The sequence below is a fragment of the Physella acuta genome, unplaced genomic scaffold (assembly GCF_028476545.2).
Source record: "Physella acuta isolate Inbredline_101_S28 unplaced genomic scaffold, ASM2847654v3 ptg001713l, whole genome shotgun sequence".
In the NCBI taxonomy this organism is placed as follows: domain Eukaryota; kingdom Metazoa; phylum Mollusca; class Gastropoda; family Physidae; genus Physella; species Physella acuta.
Genome location: NW_026733225.1, coordinates 40,813 through 60,006, shown reverse-complemented (window position 1 = coordinate 60,006; position 19,194 = coordinate 40,813). Strand labels below are relative to the sequence as shown.

The window sequence follows — 19,194 nt, the reverse complement described above, 5'->3', positions numbered from 1 at the left end:
GGGACCGCCAATCGAATCCGGTACACGGACAGAAATACGAACCACCACAAACACACTAGCATGGAATATGTTCAGCATAAGAAACAGGAAGAAACAGAGAAATTATTTAAACTCTGTAAATGAAAGCCTGATTTATTAAATATGGGGAAAAAAATATTATTTTGTTATCGTATTTTAATCTAAGAATGATAATGCAGATTATTTTCAGAATCGATCGCGATTTTTTTTTAAATCAAATACGATTCCACTCAACGGCTAAAATGAATGCAGAAGAATCGTCCACGCGGTATCGGCGTTAATGAGGGCGGAATCGACTACCTGATAAAAGCGAGAATCACGGCAGGAGAATTTTGCCGACCTGTTGGTGATCAGACGACAGAAGGGGGTGGGGGAGGTGGGGTGGGGTCAGGGAGTAGGGTGGGGGTGGGGGTGGATGGAGACAGGGCTTGATGATGTTCAAGCTTGGTCGATTCGATCCTGCGGGCGTACTTTCTGGAACATTTCTGAAGCGGGTCAACTCGGGGTTTTTTTTTCTCTCTCTTTGAGAATCAGAGCTCCACATACGAGCAGGCTGCCGGGTTAAACACTAATTAATTGAAAATTTTAATTAGAGCATCTCGCTAATTGGCGATAGGGGAGAGGTACGTGGTGTTTAAGTACGCGTTATCTTTAAGCAATTTTTTAAATAATTTTTTTGTTGTTGTTAACTGTTCAATTAAATCTATTTTGTGGGATTCGGTGTTAAAATAAGCCGTATTCTGATTGATTCAAATGGAGTTGACTCCAGCCAATGGCGTGTTTATATTTAGACACTTGATCAGGCAAACAATGCTAGGACAGTTCGTTAGTTGGGTTAAATTTTGTTGGCCGCCATGTTGGCTGGTCTATATTTAGAATCCGCTGAAGACAAACTAATGAAGCGTGGAAAAATCATCTCGACTAATTGAAAGGGGTTTTTTTTTGTTAATGGAGATTTCATTAATGTTGTTGTGTGTGGGGGTGGGGGTAGGACTGGTCGTGTGTGTGTGTGTCTTGTGGGGGTGATGTGGGTCGTCTGAAACTAACGTCACATTTTTTAGACAATTTTTTTAGCTCCATCCTACATCGTCACAAAAAGCATTCTCCCTCCTCTATAGAGTTTCTTTCAGGCATTTTTTCGGATGGTATCAGCCTGTCTTATGGTGTCACCTGCTCTGCTGGTGTCACCCTCATTAATGGTGTCACCATCTCTGTTTGTATCACCCTGTCTGATTGTGTTATTCACTTTGATTGTGTCACCTTGTCTGCTGGTGTCACCCTCATTAATGGTGTCACCATCTCTCTTTGTATGACCCTGTCTGATTGTGTTACTCACTTTGATTGTGTCACCTTGTCTGCTGGTGTCACCCTCATTAATGGTGTCACCATCTCTGTTTGTATCACCCTGTCTGATTGTGTTACTCACTTTGATTGTGTCACCTTGTCTGCTGGTGCCACCCTCCTTGATGGTGTCACTATCTCTGCTGTTGTCAATCGCACTAATGGTATCACCCTCTATACTTCTGTCACACTCTCTGATGGTGTCACCTTCTCGATGAACCCACACTTTCCACCGGGGTCACCTTCTTTAAATTATTTTTTAATCGTGTTCAATGTTTTTTTTTAAATGATCGGCCTAAAAAGTTATAAAATTGATTGTTTTTTTAAATGTATTTCCTATAGACTACGATCTGATTGATTGAAATGTAAACTGGTTGATTCTAGACAATGACGTCGTTTTATTTAGACACGTTGGTAACTTTAATAAGACTTTCTCTATACTTCGTATTATACGAGAAAGTAAAAATGTAAAATAAATTTTAAAAAGCTATAAATTTCGTTTCGTTTCGTTTATTTATTTTTTTTTCTTGTCTGCACGGGATATTGCAAACTGACCAAGTCTAACTCGTAAATAAAGGGAAATACCGGAAATGAAAGTAGCCAATCGAAAAAAAATGTAAGTTGTCCAGATCAAAGTTTGACTTACAAATGTTATTCATCAGTGTACCATCTGGATTGGTGTCTGTTTATAGAGATGTGGTCTTACAATCAAAAACATATTTTCAAATTTTCTGTTTTTTTTTTTTTTTTTTGTTTTTTTTTTGTTTTTTTTTTTTGCAAATTTCATAACAAATTAACATTGATTCAAAAAATACTTCATTGTTTGTAAAGTACAAAATGGAGACTAAATTTTGGCCCCTTGTATGACGACGCAAATTTAGGCAACATTATAAATAGATAAAGGAAAGGAGAGATGTAGAATAGGTAGGAAAAGTCTATGTAATCATACTAAATTTTTTAAAAATTATTTTAAAAAACATGGCAAGCGATAAAATTATAGCTACAATTTTAAAAATTAAAGTAGATTTGGAACCATCGATTACACTCATTTTCATATTTTTGTGTTGAACATAAGCCGTTGAAAATGATTTTGAATTATTGTATAAATTTAAATATTTAATAAAACCGCCCTCAACCCCACCTTGAACTGAACTGAACTGGCCAGGGAGAATAAAACGATGGAAGTCATAACATTTATTTTCCACTATAAATACGGACAAGGTTATCCAAGAAAACAAAATGGCGAACAAGGGAATATTTTCAGTTCGATTCAGGCTTTTAAAATTCGTTTGTATCCCTTTTCATTATAGTTGGCTTATTTTTTTTTGACTGTTATGCTCAGATTACTAATATCTAACATTATTCTTATTAATTGTTACCAATGTTTTTGTAGAATGTTTTTAACACACGTTTCATTATTTTTGTTAGGCCTGTGACTACTCGCTGAGTGCTCTCTCTCTAGTGACCTAGTCTAAGGCCTAAGCTGAGATCTAGATCTAGATAGATCTATTATTAAGTGTCTATAAGTTTCTAGATCTAGATCTAGAGTCTAGATCTAATAAAATCTAGATCCTAGATCTAGATTATCTAGACTAGATCTAGATAGATAGATTTATAATTTATATCGAGAATCTAGATTAGATCTAGATCTAGATCTAGATTATCTAGACTAGATTAGATAGTAGATACTAGAATAGATCTAGATAGTAGATAGATTTATATCGGCGAGAATCTAGATCTAGAATCTAGTCTAGATCTAGTTACTAGACTAGATCTAGTATAAATACTAAAATAGATCTAGATTCTAGATCTAGATCTAGAATCTAGACTATAAATTATAAATATTTAAATACTACTAGATCTAGATCTATATATCTAGTAGTAGTACTAGATCTAGATCTATATATCAGCCATCTAATACTAACTAGAGATCTAGATCTATAGATCTTATACGACTTATAGTTTATTAAGTAACTTTATATAACTATATTGTATGACAGTAGATCTATTAGAATTAGTATTAAGTACAAGTCAAGTTGTAGAGATCTACTCTAGTCTAGTCTAGATCTAGATTCTAGATCTAGAAGTTATATATTTTATAAAAATCTATATTAAATAATTTTAAAAAAATAGTATATTGAAGTATTTTAAGTTAATAGTAATAATAGATAAGTTTAAAAAATTAGGCCCATAGTTTATATTATAAATGTGTAGCTGGTATAGACTAGTTTTAGAGACTAGATTATAGTAAATAGTTAATCTTAGTCCTTAGTTAGTAATTAGTTAGTAGGGCACTACATAGTACATACACCTAGTCTAATAAATGATTAGTCTAATTAGTTAGAGCCTACTTGTTAAAATATATTTACTATTGTAGTAGTATTAGTAAGTATAGTTACTCTATACTCTATACAGTTACTGGATATATTATAATACACACAACCTCATAATTGCAAAATCATGACATTAGTTAGTGAATCAATTATTTAGTAGGCCAATATTTTCTATTTTAATTTAATTTTAATATTTAATACTTACTAAATTACTAGATCTGTACAAAATACATTTTATTTAAGATAATTTAGGCTATGGTAGAGCTGTCTTATTTTAGTTCTACTTAATTAACTTAATATATGACTTAGTCTACTCTTAGTCTTATGTAGTCTTCTTTAGAACTTAAAATGCAGAATAGTTGATAAAGCCAAAAGGTGTCAATTGTCATAGATGGATTAACTTACTAATCAAATTAATATAATTATCCTAATATTTATTTTAGTATGTGCATGAATTAATGATAGTTATAGTAGCCTAGTTTGAATATCAATTTTTAACTAATTCCTTTTTCTTTTTTTTTAATGATATATACATGACTTTTGGATTCTTTTGAGGGCTATTGTATTTAATGACAAACTCCTTACATTAAAATGTTAAAAGTAAACTATTAGACCTATATTTTTAATGAATGGTAATGGTTAGATGCCCATACAATCCAATACATAAATACACATCATTGCTTTAAGATCTTTATAAGACAGACAAATATTTTTATTTATAACATTAAGAGTTGAAAGTATGTAAACATAATGAGTTTAATATAACAGTTTATGAAATGTATTTATGTTTTTTTAGATACTGTGGATCATACAACTGCATACAGAGAAGACAAAAGTCAAGATGAAGTTCAATTTAAAAACTGATCCAAGGATACATGTTGGACCCAAGAAAACTTGTTCATATTGAACAACTATTTTTTTTATTTTAGTTTTAAATGAATATGGTAATTAAAAAAAGAAAATTATAAACTTTGTTATGTTTATTTCTTTTCAGCACTGCTTGTGTGTGCTGGTGTATGCGGAAACTAATTATTCCTACCTTTTTCAATAAACTTAAACTGGTGAACTATAAATAGTTTTTAAAAATATGGTGCTGAAGTAGATTTCTCCATATTAATAAATTGTATGGTCAGCAAAATGTCAAACAGCTTTTACTGTCCATAACCAGTCAGGTACCAGTTAAAGCTGCTTTCAATTTGAATCAGAGACAACCTAAAGGATTGAAATTTCAACTCAAGAACTTTTGCTTTAGCAAATGTGTTCACAAATATGTAGTCCCACTATAAGTCTTACATTTGCATATATCTATCATAGCTGTAAAACATAATGATAAGGGAAGAATCAAGAATATGGGTTTTTGTCAATTCTAGCCATACCAGCATATAAATGTAGACCAGGCTTAGTGAAGCATTGCTGATAACTCACCATCAACCACAAATACAGCAAACTATAATCACTGCCTGTTTCCTGGTAATGTGTTGTTATTGGCCATGCAATTTTATGAACATGTTGTAATTGTTTATATATTACAAAAGAAAAAGACTGTTGCTGATCAGATGCATTCCAGATATTTGAGGAAAAGATGTTTTCTCTAAGGATAAGCAGCTATAGCAAATGAGGTTAGGGGAAATATTGAGTTAAAATAAATTATTTAATAATTGTAATGACAGAGATATCATCACAACAACAAATGTAATTAGGTTTGTATGACTAATTAATGAATATCCTATAAATAATAGCAAAATGCTGTAGTGGTCGTCCATCAGACTTTGAGGTGGTGGGGGAGATTTGGACCTTTGTGTGAAGGGGAGGGGGTTCAGAAAGTAAGATGACACTTTTCAATGTTCAACAAACACTCATTTTAAGAAACTGAATTTAAACCTTTATTTGCATCATTAAAAGTCGTTTTATAAATTGTTATAAAAAAATTCATCAATAAGCCTACATTGAATGTTGGAAAAGCCCATAGGTCTAAATATTTTACGAAAATCGCTGCAATAGGGGGGGGGGGGGGGTTTGGCTTAGGTTTACTTTTTTTGGGAAGGGGGAGGTCTGGCATCGTTGTGACATCGTTAAAAGATGACCCCATAGTCAGAGGTCGATCTAGGTTGATTAGGTGTATATTAAAATGTTGATATTAATTACGCTTCACTTATTATAACAATTTAATATAGCCTAATAGTTTATTTATATTAAATAATATAACATCCCCTTGCACCACAACACGCTGACTATACTAATCCAAATTTAAAAAAAAATGTTTTGTAAATTAATATTATATTATTAGTAATTTTGTGTTTAAATATTTGTAGCCTTAGTAAAACCGGAAGAGACTTTGTACTTATTTCACAAATGTTATAAAATATTCAATTTTGGTTCAAAAATATGCTTTCTGGCAACACAAAGTGGAACCACTTTTGGAACCACTTTTCCTACCTTATGTACGATTAAAACTATATAGCTAGCCATTGGTCAAATTTAAAGTAGATTGCAGTAGGAACCAATAGAATAGTCCGATTCATGGAAAGCGAGATGAGCAGTCACGAGTCAATGGCAGTTGGATAGGGTTAGCGTTAGAAGCAGTGGCGTAGCTAGGATTTTTTGGCCCCTATGCAAAAAGTGTTAGTGGCCCCTCAGAGGCGTAGCGACCCTTCCCGGCGACCGGGGCAAACTTTCGATTTGCACCCCCTTCCCTCAAACTTTCGAAAAAGGGCCCCTATTTGCCTTGGGCCCCTATGCCTTGCTTACGCTAGCTTTACGGTAGCTACGCCACTGGTTAGAAGTGATTTGAACAGGGGGTTATGGTTGAGTCGATCGTAAAGCTGGAGAATCGCAGGTTCATAATAGAAGTCTGAGATCCCCTGATACAGACCAAACACGTTGTATAATCCCCCGAACCATCCATCTTAACAATTAGGAATTTAGTTAATCTGGAACAACCGGGCCAATGCCATTAGAAATCAAGTTTGTCAGCACTACCTAAAGATATTGCAAGAACCGGCATTTAACCTTTTAAGAAAAATGCCCGAGGCAGTGATCATTTATTCAAATGGTTGAATTATTCAAAAGACACTTTTTCTCAAACTAAGAAAATGTTACTTCGCTACAAATGCAAGCCCTTGGCCGAATGTGAAATTACCAGACCATATAATGTGGAGATAGTCAGATGTTTGTGTTATTTTTACTCAAAACACGTACAAAGTATATAAACGTTAGTTTTTAGCGCAATTTCCATACGGACAATTGCGATTATCAACTCGTCATTTCTTGATGTATGAATGAATGGATGTGTGTCCGCAGCTTTAAGTCGTATCTACTCCTCAACGAGGCAATATCGAGGAATAGTTCCAAAGCAAATATGTTAAGCAAGTTCCGAGGATGATTGTGGGCCAAAAAAATTCCCGGAATTCCTTCCTGGATTTCCCGGAAAAGCCAAAAAACCTCGAAAAAATGCAGTTTTTGGCCCATATCTCGGCAACCAGACAAATTAGCGACTTGAAACATTTACCAATCGATTCCTGCCATAATTTTGAACAATATTGCCGAAGAAAGTTTTTTAAAAATATCCTTTTGTTCGGTCACAAAAAATTAATTACTACTTTTTTAAACAGAGCATCGTGTAGGCCTAGGATGATATTTTTTTTTAAACTGAGCATCGTGTAGGCCTACTCGTTAAAATAAATAACATAAGGAAATTGCGCTAAAATTGTCACTAGACTTTTTATTAACTTGTTTATATATGCATCTAAAGCATTTGCTATAAAATATTGACACTGTCTAGTTACTACTACACAATGTGGCATTAAGCTTTGATGATAGATAAATACATATAGAAATATACATATATAAACAAGTAGGCATGTATAGACACACACACACACACACACACACATATATATATATATATATATATATATATATATATATATATATATATATATATATATATATCCTCGCCCATCTAGGCATAGCCACAGCCATCCATACACCTCAAAGAAACAACAACAAAGCCAAACACACACACTCACAACGTTATAACCATCCAATCAACACACACTCAGTGACAGCCATCAACACAGCCACACCCAGCCACACCTAGCCCTACACGGCTACCGTGTGTGATGTGTAGCCTACACCAGTATAAGCACATCGACACAACGGACGCAGCGCCTGGTGTTATCGACTACCACTAACCTTGACCCAACGAGTGACCGGTATTATGATTACCACCGTGATTAATTACAGTGAAGGTCGAGATTATTATAATCTTTGACAAATGTCCAAGTCATGGTGTAACATTTAATCATGGGTTCGGCTTATGGCCGGAGTTCTTATTTGGGCTAAAGTTAGTAGAAAATCACTTAATCCCATCACCCTCAAATCTGTGCATATATATATATATATATATATATATATATATATATATATATATATATATATATATATATATATATATATATATATATATATATATATATATATATATATCAGAGGCGTAGCGAGGGGAGGGGGAAGGACCGCAACGGTGAGACTATTTAGTAGGGGGGGCGGGGTGACACCAAGGCAAAAAATAGTAAAATATATAGAGAAAACTTTGAGGGGAGGGGTTTGCGAATCGAAAGTTGGAGGTGGGGGGTGCAAACCGAAAGTTCGAGGAGGGGGGGGTGCAAATCGAAAATTAAAAGTTTGTCCCCGGGAAGAGTCGCTACACCTCTGGGGGGGGGGTGACACCATTAAGTGCCGCACCGGGTAACGCCCGACCTCGCTACGCCACTTATATATATATATATATATATATATATATATATATATATATATATATATATATATATATATATATATATATAATCTCGCTGGTTGAACACACTTTCTCCTTAACTGACGTAAATATTTTTCCAGAGGTAGAACAAAAAAAGAAAGGAATGAGGTAATAAAGGGAAGTGACTCAGACAAGGGAAGTCATTGATAACGAGAAATATTCAAATGTGATAAGGCGTTTTGGTTTGGAACCGGAAGTGATTGTGGAGCCAGAATAATTATTCTCGGTGGGGGTGAGTGGATTAACGTCGAAAACAATGCAAGTTTTGAGTGAGTAGGTGGTCACGTGGTCGTGGGCGGGGTTTAGATGTAAGACTGACAACACGAGAATCAGCAACATGGAGTCTTAAACAGGGGCGGAACTACCATACCACCAGACCCCGCAATGTGATGGGGGGGGGGGAGGGGGCAGGCCGTTTAGGGAGCTCCAAATCCGACCATAAACAACAAAAAAAATGTGCACCTTGATAGACTAGTGGTTTTGTGAAAAAAAAAAAAAAACAGATCTACTACAGCAGTTATTGTTCTACAGTAACTAACAAAGACTGTTGTATAAAAAAATTACACAAGCTGTAGTGTGTAAGATAAGCAAACCTTCAAACCACTTCCATGACTTATCACTCCTCTTTACATAGTCATTTTATAGTTTTGAACTAAGCAAATTAAAAAAAAGCAATTTATTATCTTAATTATTATTTAAATAAATTATACTCAAAAATGACTAGCTATAAAAAGGAGATGAGGCTCGTCAGCCGGGGACAGCAACCCATCTAGGAGAGAGAAATAATCAAACAGGAGTAGAGTCCCTTAGGCGATAGGATTACCAACTCTGGTTTCCTTTCGGCAGCTCCTGCGACACAGCTGATTTCAAGCTGTACAGGTAAAAAAAATTTTTTTTTACATCCTGTCCCTAGGGTCCATCAGCTGTGTGGAGAGAAGGGGGCGTCTGATACATGGGCAACATTTGGCTCTTCTCAACTTAGGGCCCAGGCTTTGAACTTAGATTTCCAATGTACAATCATCCAATCGTCAATTAGTAAATAACGCACTGCAATCACGTCTTAATATTATAAAATTAATGAACAAGTCGAACATTGATGCTGTGTTGTACTTAGAATTTTATTGTGTTTCAAGCTTCTTAAATATACTCAAATTTATTATATAATTATTTTTTATGTTCATCGTAGAATGAAAAAGGACAAACATTCTTTAACTTGCTTTCTCTGTGTGTTTATTTGTTTGTCTTTCCAATCAAATCTTGCGATCGAAATTTCTGGCACTTCCCAGTTAGCTAGCGCGCTGAAATTTTCAGGGAAGCTTTCTTTTGGATGACCATTGAATATTCAATTGTTATTATTACTAAATTGATCAATGGAAACATTTTATTGAGCATTTTAGACCGCTATATAATCTATATATATAATTCTCCTCTGCTAGCCATTAGAAAAAAAACCAGCGACGCGTACCTCGCGCGCAGTGAAGCGAACGATCACATGTCGCCACAGGCTTAGGGGCAGAGAATTTAGCTTGAACCGAGTTTAAACTTACAGGAGGTAGGCCAGTTTGGGGGAGACGATATGGTCGAGTGGTTGGGCACACGATTGCTATCCCACTCGACACGGGTTCAAATCTATGTGTTCTAGTCAGTAACGTATTCAAACAACGTGTTTTTTACGAGTTGTCTTTTTACGAGTTGTCTTTTTACGAGTTGTCTTTTTACGAGTTGTCTTCGTTTACCCAAAAAAAGTGAAAAGATAAAATCGATAGCAAGATTTTAATGCAAACAAACAGACAAAGACTAAAAAGTAGAAAATAATAATCATTAAAAAAGTTTTAAAAAACCCACGTTTTCTGATTGAACTAAAAAGTAGAAAATAAATGCTATAGGCCCTACATCACAATAATGCAAGCGATCACTCTACTATAAGCGAGCAAAAACGTGGGGCGCCGTGATTTTCTTACAGTTTCTAATACTGTTGACTCTCTACAAGCTCCCTAATAAAAGTCAATAGTATTATCTAATCAATAGTAATATAACTTTTACTTCGGCGCCCCACGTTTTTCATCGCTTATAGTAGAGTGATCGCTTGCATTATTGTGATGTAGGGCCTATAGCATTTATTTTCTACTTTTTAGTTCAATCAGAAAACGTGGGTTTTTTAAAACTTTTTTAATGATTATTATTATAAAAACTGTTTAGTTCTTTTTATAATTTTCAGGTAAGGGAGATAATTGAAATAATAACGCATAATAAATAATTTTATAAAAGGCTATCTGCCCTTATATGTCTTTCGTTAATGAATAATAATAATATTATACCGATTCTTTTCGTCTTTTTTGTTCAAGTAGTCAAACTGCAAATAGTTGGGGTTTTTTTTATACAAACACGGGTCTACTGATAGTCTACCCTGTTTAATAAAAATTCTTCCTGGCATCCCCCCCCCCCCCCAAATGTCTACCCCCCCCCCCTTCCGAACGAAATGGAATTTTTATAGAAAACATACTTTTACCAGTGTGTGTCCCCCCCCCCCCCCTACATCGGAAATGTCTGCCCTTCCTCTTCCCCCCCCCCCCCCCCCCGAGACAAAAGTCTGAAAAAACTGACCATACTGTCAATAAAGAAGAATAGACCCGAAGCACGTCTACTGCCCCACCCCGGAAGTTTAAATCCGACCCCGCACTGCCACTGCATAGGCCTACTGTGTTTACAAAAAGCCCCCACCCCAGAGGCGTAGCGACCCTTCCCGGCGCCCGGGGACAAACTTTCAATTTGGCGCCCCCCTCGGGAGCAGATTTTCAAATTGCACCCCCCTCACACTTTCGATTTGCACCCCCCCCCCCCCACTTCAAACTTTCGATTTGCACCCCCAATCAAACTTTCGATTTGCACCCACCCCCCCCCCCCCCTCAAACTGTTTATAATGCAAAAATGCAGCTAAAATGACATTTCAATTTGTTTTTACAACCTATTTTGGCGCCCCCTAAGATCGGCGCCCGGGGACATATGTACCCCCCTGCCCCCCCCCCCCCTCCCCATCGCTACGCTTCTGCCCCACCCACCCCCGACCCCGATGAGGAGAGCGGAGGTAAAATAAAATAATCCAAAAAAAGGCATGCGTCATTTATGGATGACCCCTTTACTTCAAAGAAACCGTGTGTCCAGATTCGTCAATTGCCAAAATAAATGCATGAAAAGAAATCTTTTGTTTTTCAAAAAACATAACTTTTAACATTTGAATAAGTAACAAAAGAGTTAAAGCCCTTCTTCTATGTATGAAATAGATAAGGCTGTTTATTACTAGATGAACACAGATACAATATCACAAAAAAATTAATTTAAAATATTTCATAATTCTTACCTGCAATCCTCTATCATGTGAAGCTTTAGGCGTCATTTTTCTCTTGGTGTAGCCTTTCTGCTGATAAACCGTTATCTAATGGTAAGTATACTGAATCAATTGTATGCTATTTCCACCCTTTTTCATTGCTCAAAATAGTCCTTCGGAATAAAGTAAATCATAGTCTACAATGTTAGCATCATGGTGGCGTCACTTGGAGAGGTGCAGGGGTTGACTTACCCTATCGACAACTTCTTGCATTTGAAAAAATGAGAACTTTCAAACATTTTTTTTAATTCGAAACAAATATTGGTATTTAAGCTGATTTAAGCTGATTTAGTTAAATAAATAAATATAGGAACTTGTCACATCTATCGTAGGGGGTTGAAGGCCTGGGTGACGTCAATACGTGTCACCCTACCTAGTGACGCCACTGGCAATCAGTACTAGACATTTGCATGTATTCAGTGTCTGGCTCTGTAGAAGACAAGCTGTGGCCATGGAATGGTAATGATGTAAGTCGATATCATGTCCTTGTTACCACGCTAATCTGGTGCGCAGGGTTGTGTGTAGAGTTGTGGTATAGAACCTATATCGTTCGCCACTTGACTAAAGAAGAGGCTCATAGAAAAAATATAGTGGTCAGTGTTTCTTCCAGACTTTTTTCTCCGGGGGGGGGGGGGGGGGGCACTTGATATTTCTCCGGGGGGGGGGGCGGTCAACATTTTTTCGGGGGAGCGTACACTAGTAATAGTGCATGTTTACTATATAAATTCCATCTTGTTCGGGGATGGGGGGGGGGGGGGGCGGTAGACTTTCTTCAAGGGGGGGAGAAGCCCCCCCGGAAGAGATGCCTGAAAGAAACTCTGATAGTGGTAGCGGAGGTAAGCACTACGTAGGAGTCGTGAATTTGTATTATTTGGCCTATATGATAGACAAGTTCGGCCAGTTCTTGACACGGTCGGTCACGTCGCATTTTAAATGGCTGAGGTTTGCGGTCAATACCCGATGTGCTAAAAATTGCCTGTATAAAAAGCCACCTGTTATATGTAGTGCGTGCTTTTGTTGTTATATGTGGATAGCGACCAGTGTTTCTTCCAGACTTTTTTTAATGCAAAAGTGTGACGTCACACCATCTGACATCCCCCCCTCCTCATCACACACCGTCACAAAATTACGGGCCCCCTTCCTCCCCCCCCCCCAACTAGTGTGACGTTATTTATGGACGACTCCTAGTTCCCATGGAGCCGGAAGAACGCCTTTGGTGCGAAGTATAACACTAATGAAGTAATTAGTAATTGATTGACATTTAGAATTACAAAAGCTCCATGGACTACAAATCTTTTTTGTATAATTTGGTTTTGATTTATGGATAGAGTAGTTAAAAGTAGGCTTAACTAAATGCGTTAAATACTTCGCACTGAGTTAAACAAATTTTAAACTCAACCCTGGAATCTTGCGTTACCAAATATTTAAAATAGGTAATCCTCCAGTATACCATTCCGAAATAATACGTAGAAACCAAATGTTTTAAATGTATCAAGAGCTTGGAGTAGGCTAGGCCTAACCTGCAATTTAGATTTCGGCTCTTACACCGCTCAGTTCAAAATGGCGACTACTACATTTGCAAACCCTACACAGCTTCTTCCACTTGGTAAGTTAGAAATAAACTCATTAGGCCTAACAAAATTTAATGTTTGAAAATATAGATCTAGCGCTATTATTTTAGAGTGCACTAACAATAGTATGATGGGACCTTCATTTCAATTAAATTGCGAACCAGTAGACTCCACTGAACTGGAAGGAGTTAGGCTTACGTTGAATTACGCCGGGTACCGGTGTTGGTAAAATGCGAGACGCGGAAGGGCGAGGTATTAAAGTGCGAGAATAAAATTGAGACATTTGGGTTGTTTCTCTTTTTAGCAGTGCGAGAATATGTAAAGTATAATTTTCGCAATCATATTTGCAATTTACCCCCAGTAAAAAAGTGATAGTAAGGTAGTCCTATGCCATACATGAATATCATTTGGTCGCTTTGGTGACTATGCCATTGGGGGCAGTTTCTCCCCCCCCCCCGGAAATGTTAGTCCACCCCCCACCTTAAAATTTTAAAAAACATAAATTAAATTACTACACTCAACTTTATTAATAATATGAATAAGATCTAGATCTAGAGGCTAGACTTACTATTATTGTTCAAAATGTTGCTAAATTTCAGCCAATTAAGGGGTCATCATTTTTTTGACGATTTTTACCTCCTCCCCTCCGTCACACATCACAAAAAGCCAGACCCCCCCCCCTAAAATGACGTCACACCTTAGCCTACAACCCCACTCAAAATTGCAGATGAATTTTTCTTAAAACATCGATATTTTTCCAAAATCTTGTCTGAATTCTGTTGAAATAGAGTATTTTTATCAATTCCTATTGCAATTTATCAACAGAGTTTTCTAAAACGCTAAATAACGGCTAAAATTCCGTTTTCAAACATTGCTTTTTAATATTGCAAAAGTGTGACGTCATACTTTCTGAACCCCCTCCCCCTCATCACACACCGTCACAAAATTACGAACCCCCCCCCCTTACTTACAATTAGGCCTAAGTTAAAACATTAATTTAATACACTTGACTATCAATACTTCAACGGTCAAATAATATACAGTTTACATTAACGAATGTTTACGAAACAGATAATTTACCAGATAATTTCTTACGACATCTAGTGAGATCACCACTATGGGTAATATTTATTTACTAATTAACTCAGCTAATGTTAGCACAATACTAATACTAATATATATGCAAAGCAAGACAAAAATGTCACATGACCTGTGGTTTTTTCACCCATCTCGCATTGTGCTGTCTCCGCATTTTGTGTTTTGCAACTTACCAAATCCCAGAACTTCTAGGCTACTGGTGCCTACTTCTGTTGAAAATGAAAACTTACAATATCATTTCAAAATCTAGATACTGTGTTCATCAAAATTCTAAATCTTTAAAATATAACACACGAGCCGACCCGCAGCGTATCACACACCGCTATTTAGTTTTATTTTCTACTTTTCAGTAATTCATAATTTGTGAATTCGACAGTACCAATGCTGTCACTGAAAATATTTGCTTTAAAACACTAAAACCCTCCTTACCCCCAAAACTCCCCCCCCCCCCCCCCCCCCCCCCGTGAAAACAGCCTCCTCTTAGTTACCTCCTCTAACTTACTCTAAGTTTAAAATAGTTTCAAACTAAGTTATCTGCCCCTAATTGGCGTCACTAGGCCGGCTCTACGATTGTAAACATTTAGCGTGAACCACAGCTCACCAGATCATGTGGGGGTGATAGCGATATGCCTAGAGAGGAAAAGAGGGGGCTGCTAAGAGGCGCGCTTACAGCTTGGTGTTTTCTAACGTCTCCAAGAAGATAATTATATATATTATATATAGATGGTTGGGGCCGTTCTGACATGAATCATTTCAGGGGTTTGGAAGGGGGCTGACATTGGTGAGCTAAGCCACTTGACGCAGGGATATGAATAAGGTAGAATAAGTAGCCTCTACTCATATATATAATCTAGCTAAGCTAATTACTAATAAGTATTATAGGCCTAATTGTACTGTTAATTTATAATTAACGTTCACTATAGTATTATAGCAATCATTGGATTGAATTTGAAAACAAGAATGCTAATTGATCTTTTATAATTTAAAATTTAGGCATAAGCTGGTTAAACAGATTAGTGTTGAAGAATACAATATTAACCCTTTGAGCCCGGACCTCCCTGGCCTAATTTCTCCCATTTCCTGAGCTCTCAGGCCCAAAACTATTTTCACTTACCTGTTTCTAGCTTTGCCTATAACCTTTGACCCGTTTGAGATAATCAAACCATATTTGATATCCAGACTCAGGATCAAACAACAATTCAGCAAGATTCTGAAATTCTTGGGGTTTTTTTTGGCTTGGATTTCTTTAAAAGCCTACAACTTTTGAACCGTATGAGATAATCAAGCCAAATTTGGTATCCAGACTCCGTATCAAACAATTCAGCAAGATTCTGAAATTCTTTACTTTTTTACAATGTATGAACATAACAATGTGTATGAAACAAACACAGCCGATGGCTGTGGCTCAGTTTTTCATTTCAATGGCATTGCTTAAAAAAAAAGTATTTGTACAGCAAAAGTTTGCTCTAATAAATTAAATATTGATATACCAATAATTGTTTTATACTACTTACTAAACATAATGACAAAACTAGAGTAACTTATCTATTTATTGTTATAATAATAATAGTAATTATAACCGAATAATAAAATAATATAAAATAATCAATTTTTTTTGTTGACAATGTATTTTATGAAATGCAAACACTTTCACTTTTAACCTTCCCCAAAATATATTTTTGATTTTTTTAGAATCATAATCCCGCACTAAAAAGATATTTGCACCGTTTTATTCAGTACGCTGCTAATTATATTTAATAAGACTAAGACGGTATACCAACCACTAGGACTATGCTGCTAGATCATCAGGCCGGAAAACCTGCTTTTCGGGCATATATATAATGTTGAAGCCGGTTTACTGGCCTGTCGGACTCAAGGGGTTAAGTTATGGGGTGTACTGTCAACTGGTTTCAAGTTTTGATATTCATTTTAAAACAGAATTTACTTTAATTGAACTAGAACATTTTGTAACTTTTTAAAGCTACAATTGCTAACATTTATAAAGACCCCTTCCTGTATTACAAATATCTGACCCCCTCCCATTCAATGCAGTGGTTAGATCATTTTTATTAAAAATACATTATAGGTCTAATATTTCCTGGAATTTCAGATTAATTTTGGTGCAGGAATTATCTAAGCCTGCCAATTAATTTTGCACTCATCTAGCATTTTACCAGTTCACCATTTTAAGTTTTTTACTAACACTACACTGTCTTAGTATTACTTTAGTTAAGATATGGCAACAAGTCGATCTTACAAATGCAATGAACCTAACAATTAGAAATTTTGTTTTTATATATAATTTGTCCACTATTTAGGAATGGTTATAGTGGATATTTCTTCTGATATCTTAAGTAGTCTTAGTTATTGACACTCTGTTATGAATTGAAATTAACACAAATAACATAAATTCTTACTTATCAAATAAAATAAATATTTCTGTCAAAAGTAGTCAGTCTTTCCTGTTAAAATAATTAAAAAGGATGTGTCTTTGAAAGGTAATTATTAGTCTTTATTTTTCAGAACTTGTTGACAAATGTATCGGATCAAGGATCCACATCATCATGAAGAATGACAAAGAAATAGTTGGAATTTTGCTGGGGTTTGATGACTTCGTCAGTATCCTTTGATCTGATTTCCAACCAAGGGGAATCATATATAAAAATATAAAGCATTTTTCTAAATTTTTATTTCCATTTCTAAATTTTAACATGATGGTTGATAAAATTTAATTCAGCTATAAGGAGGCGTCAGGTCAATTTTAATTGAGTAATTAGTTATTGAACTAATAACTAAAGTTAGTTTGTAATTTTGGGTTGCCATTATAAATATTGATCTTAACTAGATTTTAGATATGGTGCTTGAAGATGTCACAGAATTGTAAGTCAACATCATATTAATTTCTAATTATATTACCTTCCTTGATTCTATATTCAAATCAGTTACTTAAAAATATTTATAAATACATATAATTCTCCTCTATAAAACATTAATTACCTATTTTTCAAAAATATATAATAAAGCTTGTTTTATTATAAATGGTTTCTTGTTTACCCTCTAATTAAAAGATCCTAAGAATAAAAAAATATTTTTTGTGTGTTTTTACTTCAAGCGCCATGATAGATGCACAACTAGATGCTGTCTTTGTAGTCACAACATTTGTATATGCTTTGGCTGTAAAATTATTTGTGAACGTTGACCCCTAACAGTAATCTACTTTTGTGGTTTTCAATTTTTGAAGTATTTTTATTGTTTCTCTCAGTGAAAGTACATCAGAAGGCAGAAGGGTTACAAAGCTGGACAAACTTTTGCTCAATGGAAATAATATCACTATGGTAGGATATCATTTTAGAAAAATACATATTCTACTTGTAAACTCACAATGGCACAGCAGAACTCTATGAGTGGGCTTTACTATACAGTAGATTGTAGCCAAAATCTCATTGATTAACCCTTTTTATTAAAATCTAAAGTAAAAAAAAAAGTAAAGAATCCTCTTTAGACTTAGCAATCCATTGGGCATATGAAGTAGAGTTCATATGTTTCTTGACCTCAGCATATAAAGGCATTGTGTGGTCGGACATTTCCCCGTCTTTATTTTCCCTAACATGAGTCAGACTGGGTGGACTCGAGGGCGTTCTATTAACTTGAACCCAGATTTGAAGTTGAGACTTTTGGGTTAGCAGCCCAGCACTCTTTTATCACTTAGGCCATGCCATCCCATACTTTAAAATGTATGTGAGATTTAATTTGATACAATGCTTTTTGAGCTTCATTGACTTTTTAAGGGCACAGGAGAGGTGTATAAGTTTTCTTATTCATTATTTTTTATTATATCTCCATGAGATTTCAAACATACTTAAATGTAATGTCGGTTTTCCTTTGTTATATTTTTAATGTGATGAGAAGTATTGTCTGTGATGTTTAGTCAGAGAAGTCTGACGTTTTATGTTATTGTCTGTTATATTGACAGCAGACATGCTCTCTACCACATGACCAAACAGTCCAATTTCTGTGATGTTTAAAGTCTTATCTGTGTCAGATGTTTAATATTACATCTTATCTGTGTCTGATGTTTAATGAAGTTTTATCTGTATCTAATGTTAAGTCTTATCTATGTCTGATGTTTATTAAGTCTAATCTGTGTCTGATGTTTAATGTTAAGTCTAATCTGTTTCTGATGTGAACTTATTTTTTCCTCAGCTTGTCCCTGGTGGTGAGGGTCCTGAGGTCAACTGACACTCAACATTCTCCATTTCTCATGTGTGCAAGATTTTGTCTGTACAGTTGATTGTGTGTCAAAAATCTGAGGGAGTGAATGGATTTGAAAGAAAGTAAAACTGGATTTTAACCATTTTCATTATGATCATTTTGTATAGAATGGCCTTTGTTTATGTTGGTTATTTTAAAAATAAACTTCTAAAAAAAACAACTTGTTTGAATTTCGTTCCAAAAATAGAAGGCGGGGCAATAAAAATTCAGCATCTCAAGTATAAGGATTGTGCACATTTTTATACTACTAACACAAAATAGTTTTTTTTTTTTCCACCACATGATTCCCTGCACAATTTTTAGTATAATTTGTGTACAATCTCTTCTCTATTTACACCAGCACTTGAAAAACTATAC

General features: G+C 35.4%; 1 protein-coding gene across 1 annotated transcript; it reads left to right on the top strand.

Annotated features, from left to right (window-relative positions):
• The first annotated feature begins 13,440 nt into the window (after window positions 1-13,440).
• LOC131930077 (U6 snRNA-associated Sm-like protein LSm5) lies at window positions 13,441-18,983 on the top strand. Its single transcript, XM_059286431.1, has 5 exons — window positions 13,441-13,502; window positions 17,089-17,184; window positions 17,418-17,445; window positions 17,828-17,900; window positions 18,769-18,983. Exons 1-5 carry the CDS (start codon window positions 13,457-13,459, stop codon window positions 18,802-18,804), a joined length of 279 nt encoding a protein of 92 aa, XP_059142414.1. The 5' UTR covers window positions 13,441-13,456; the 3' UTR covers window positions 18,805-18,983.
• Window positions 18,984-19,194: the final 211 nt, after the last annotated feature.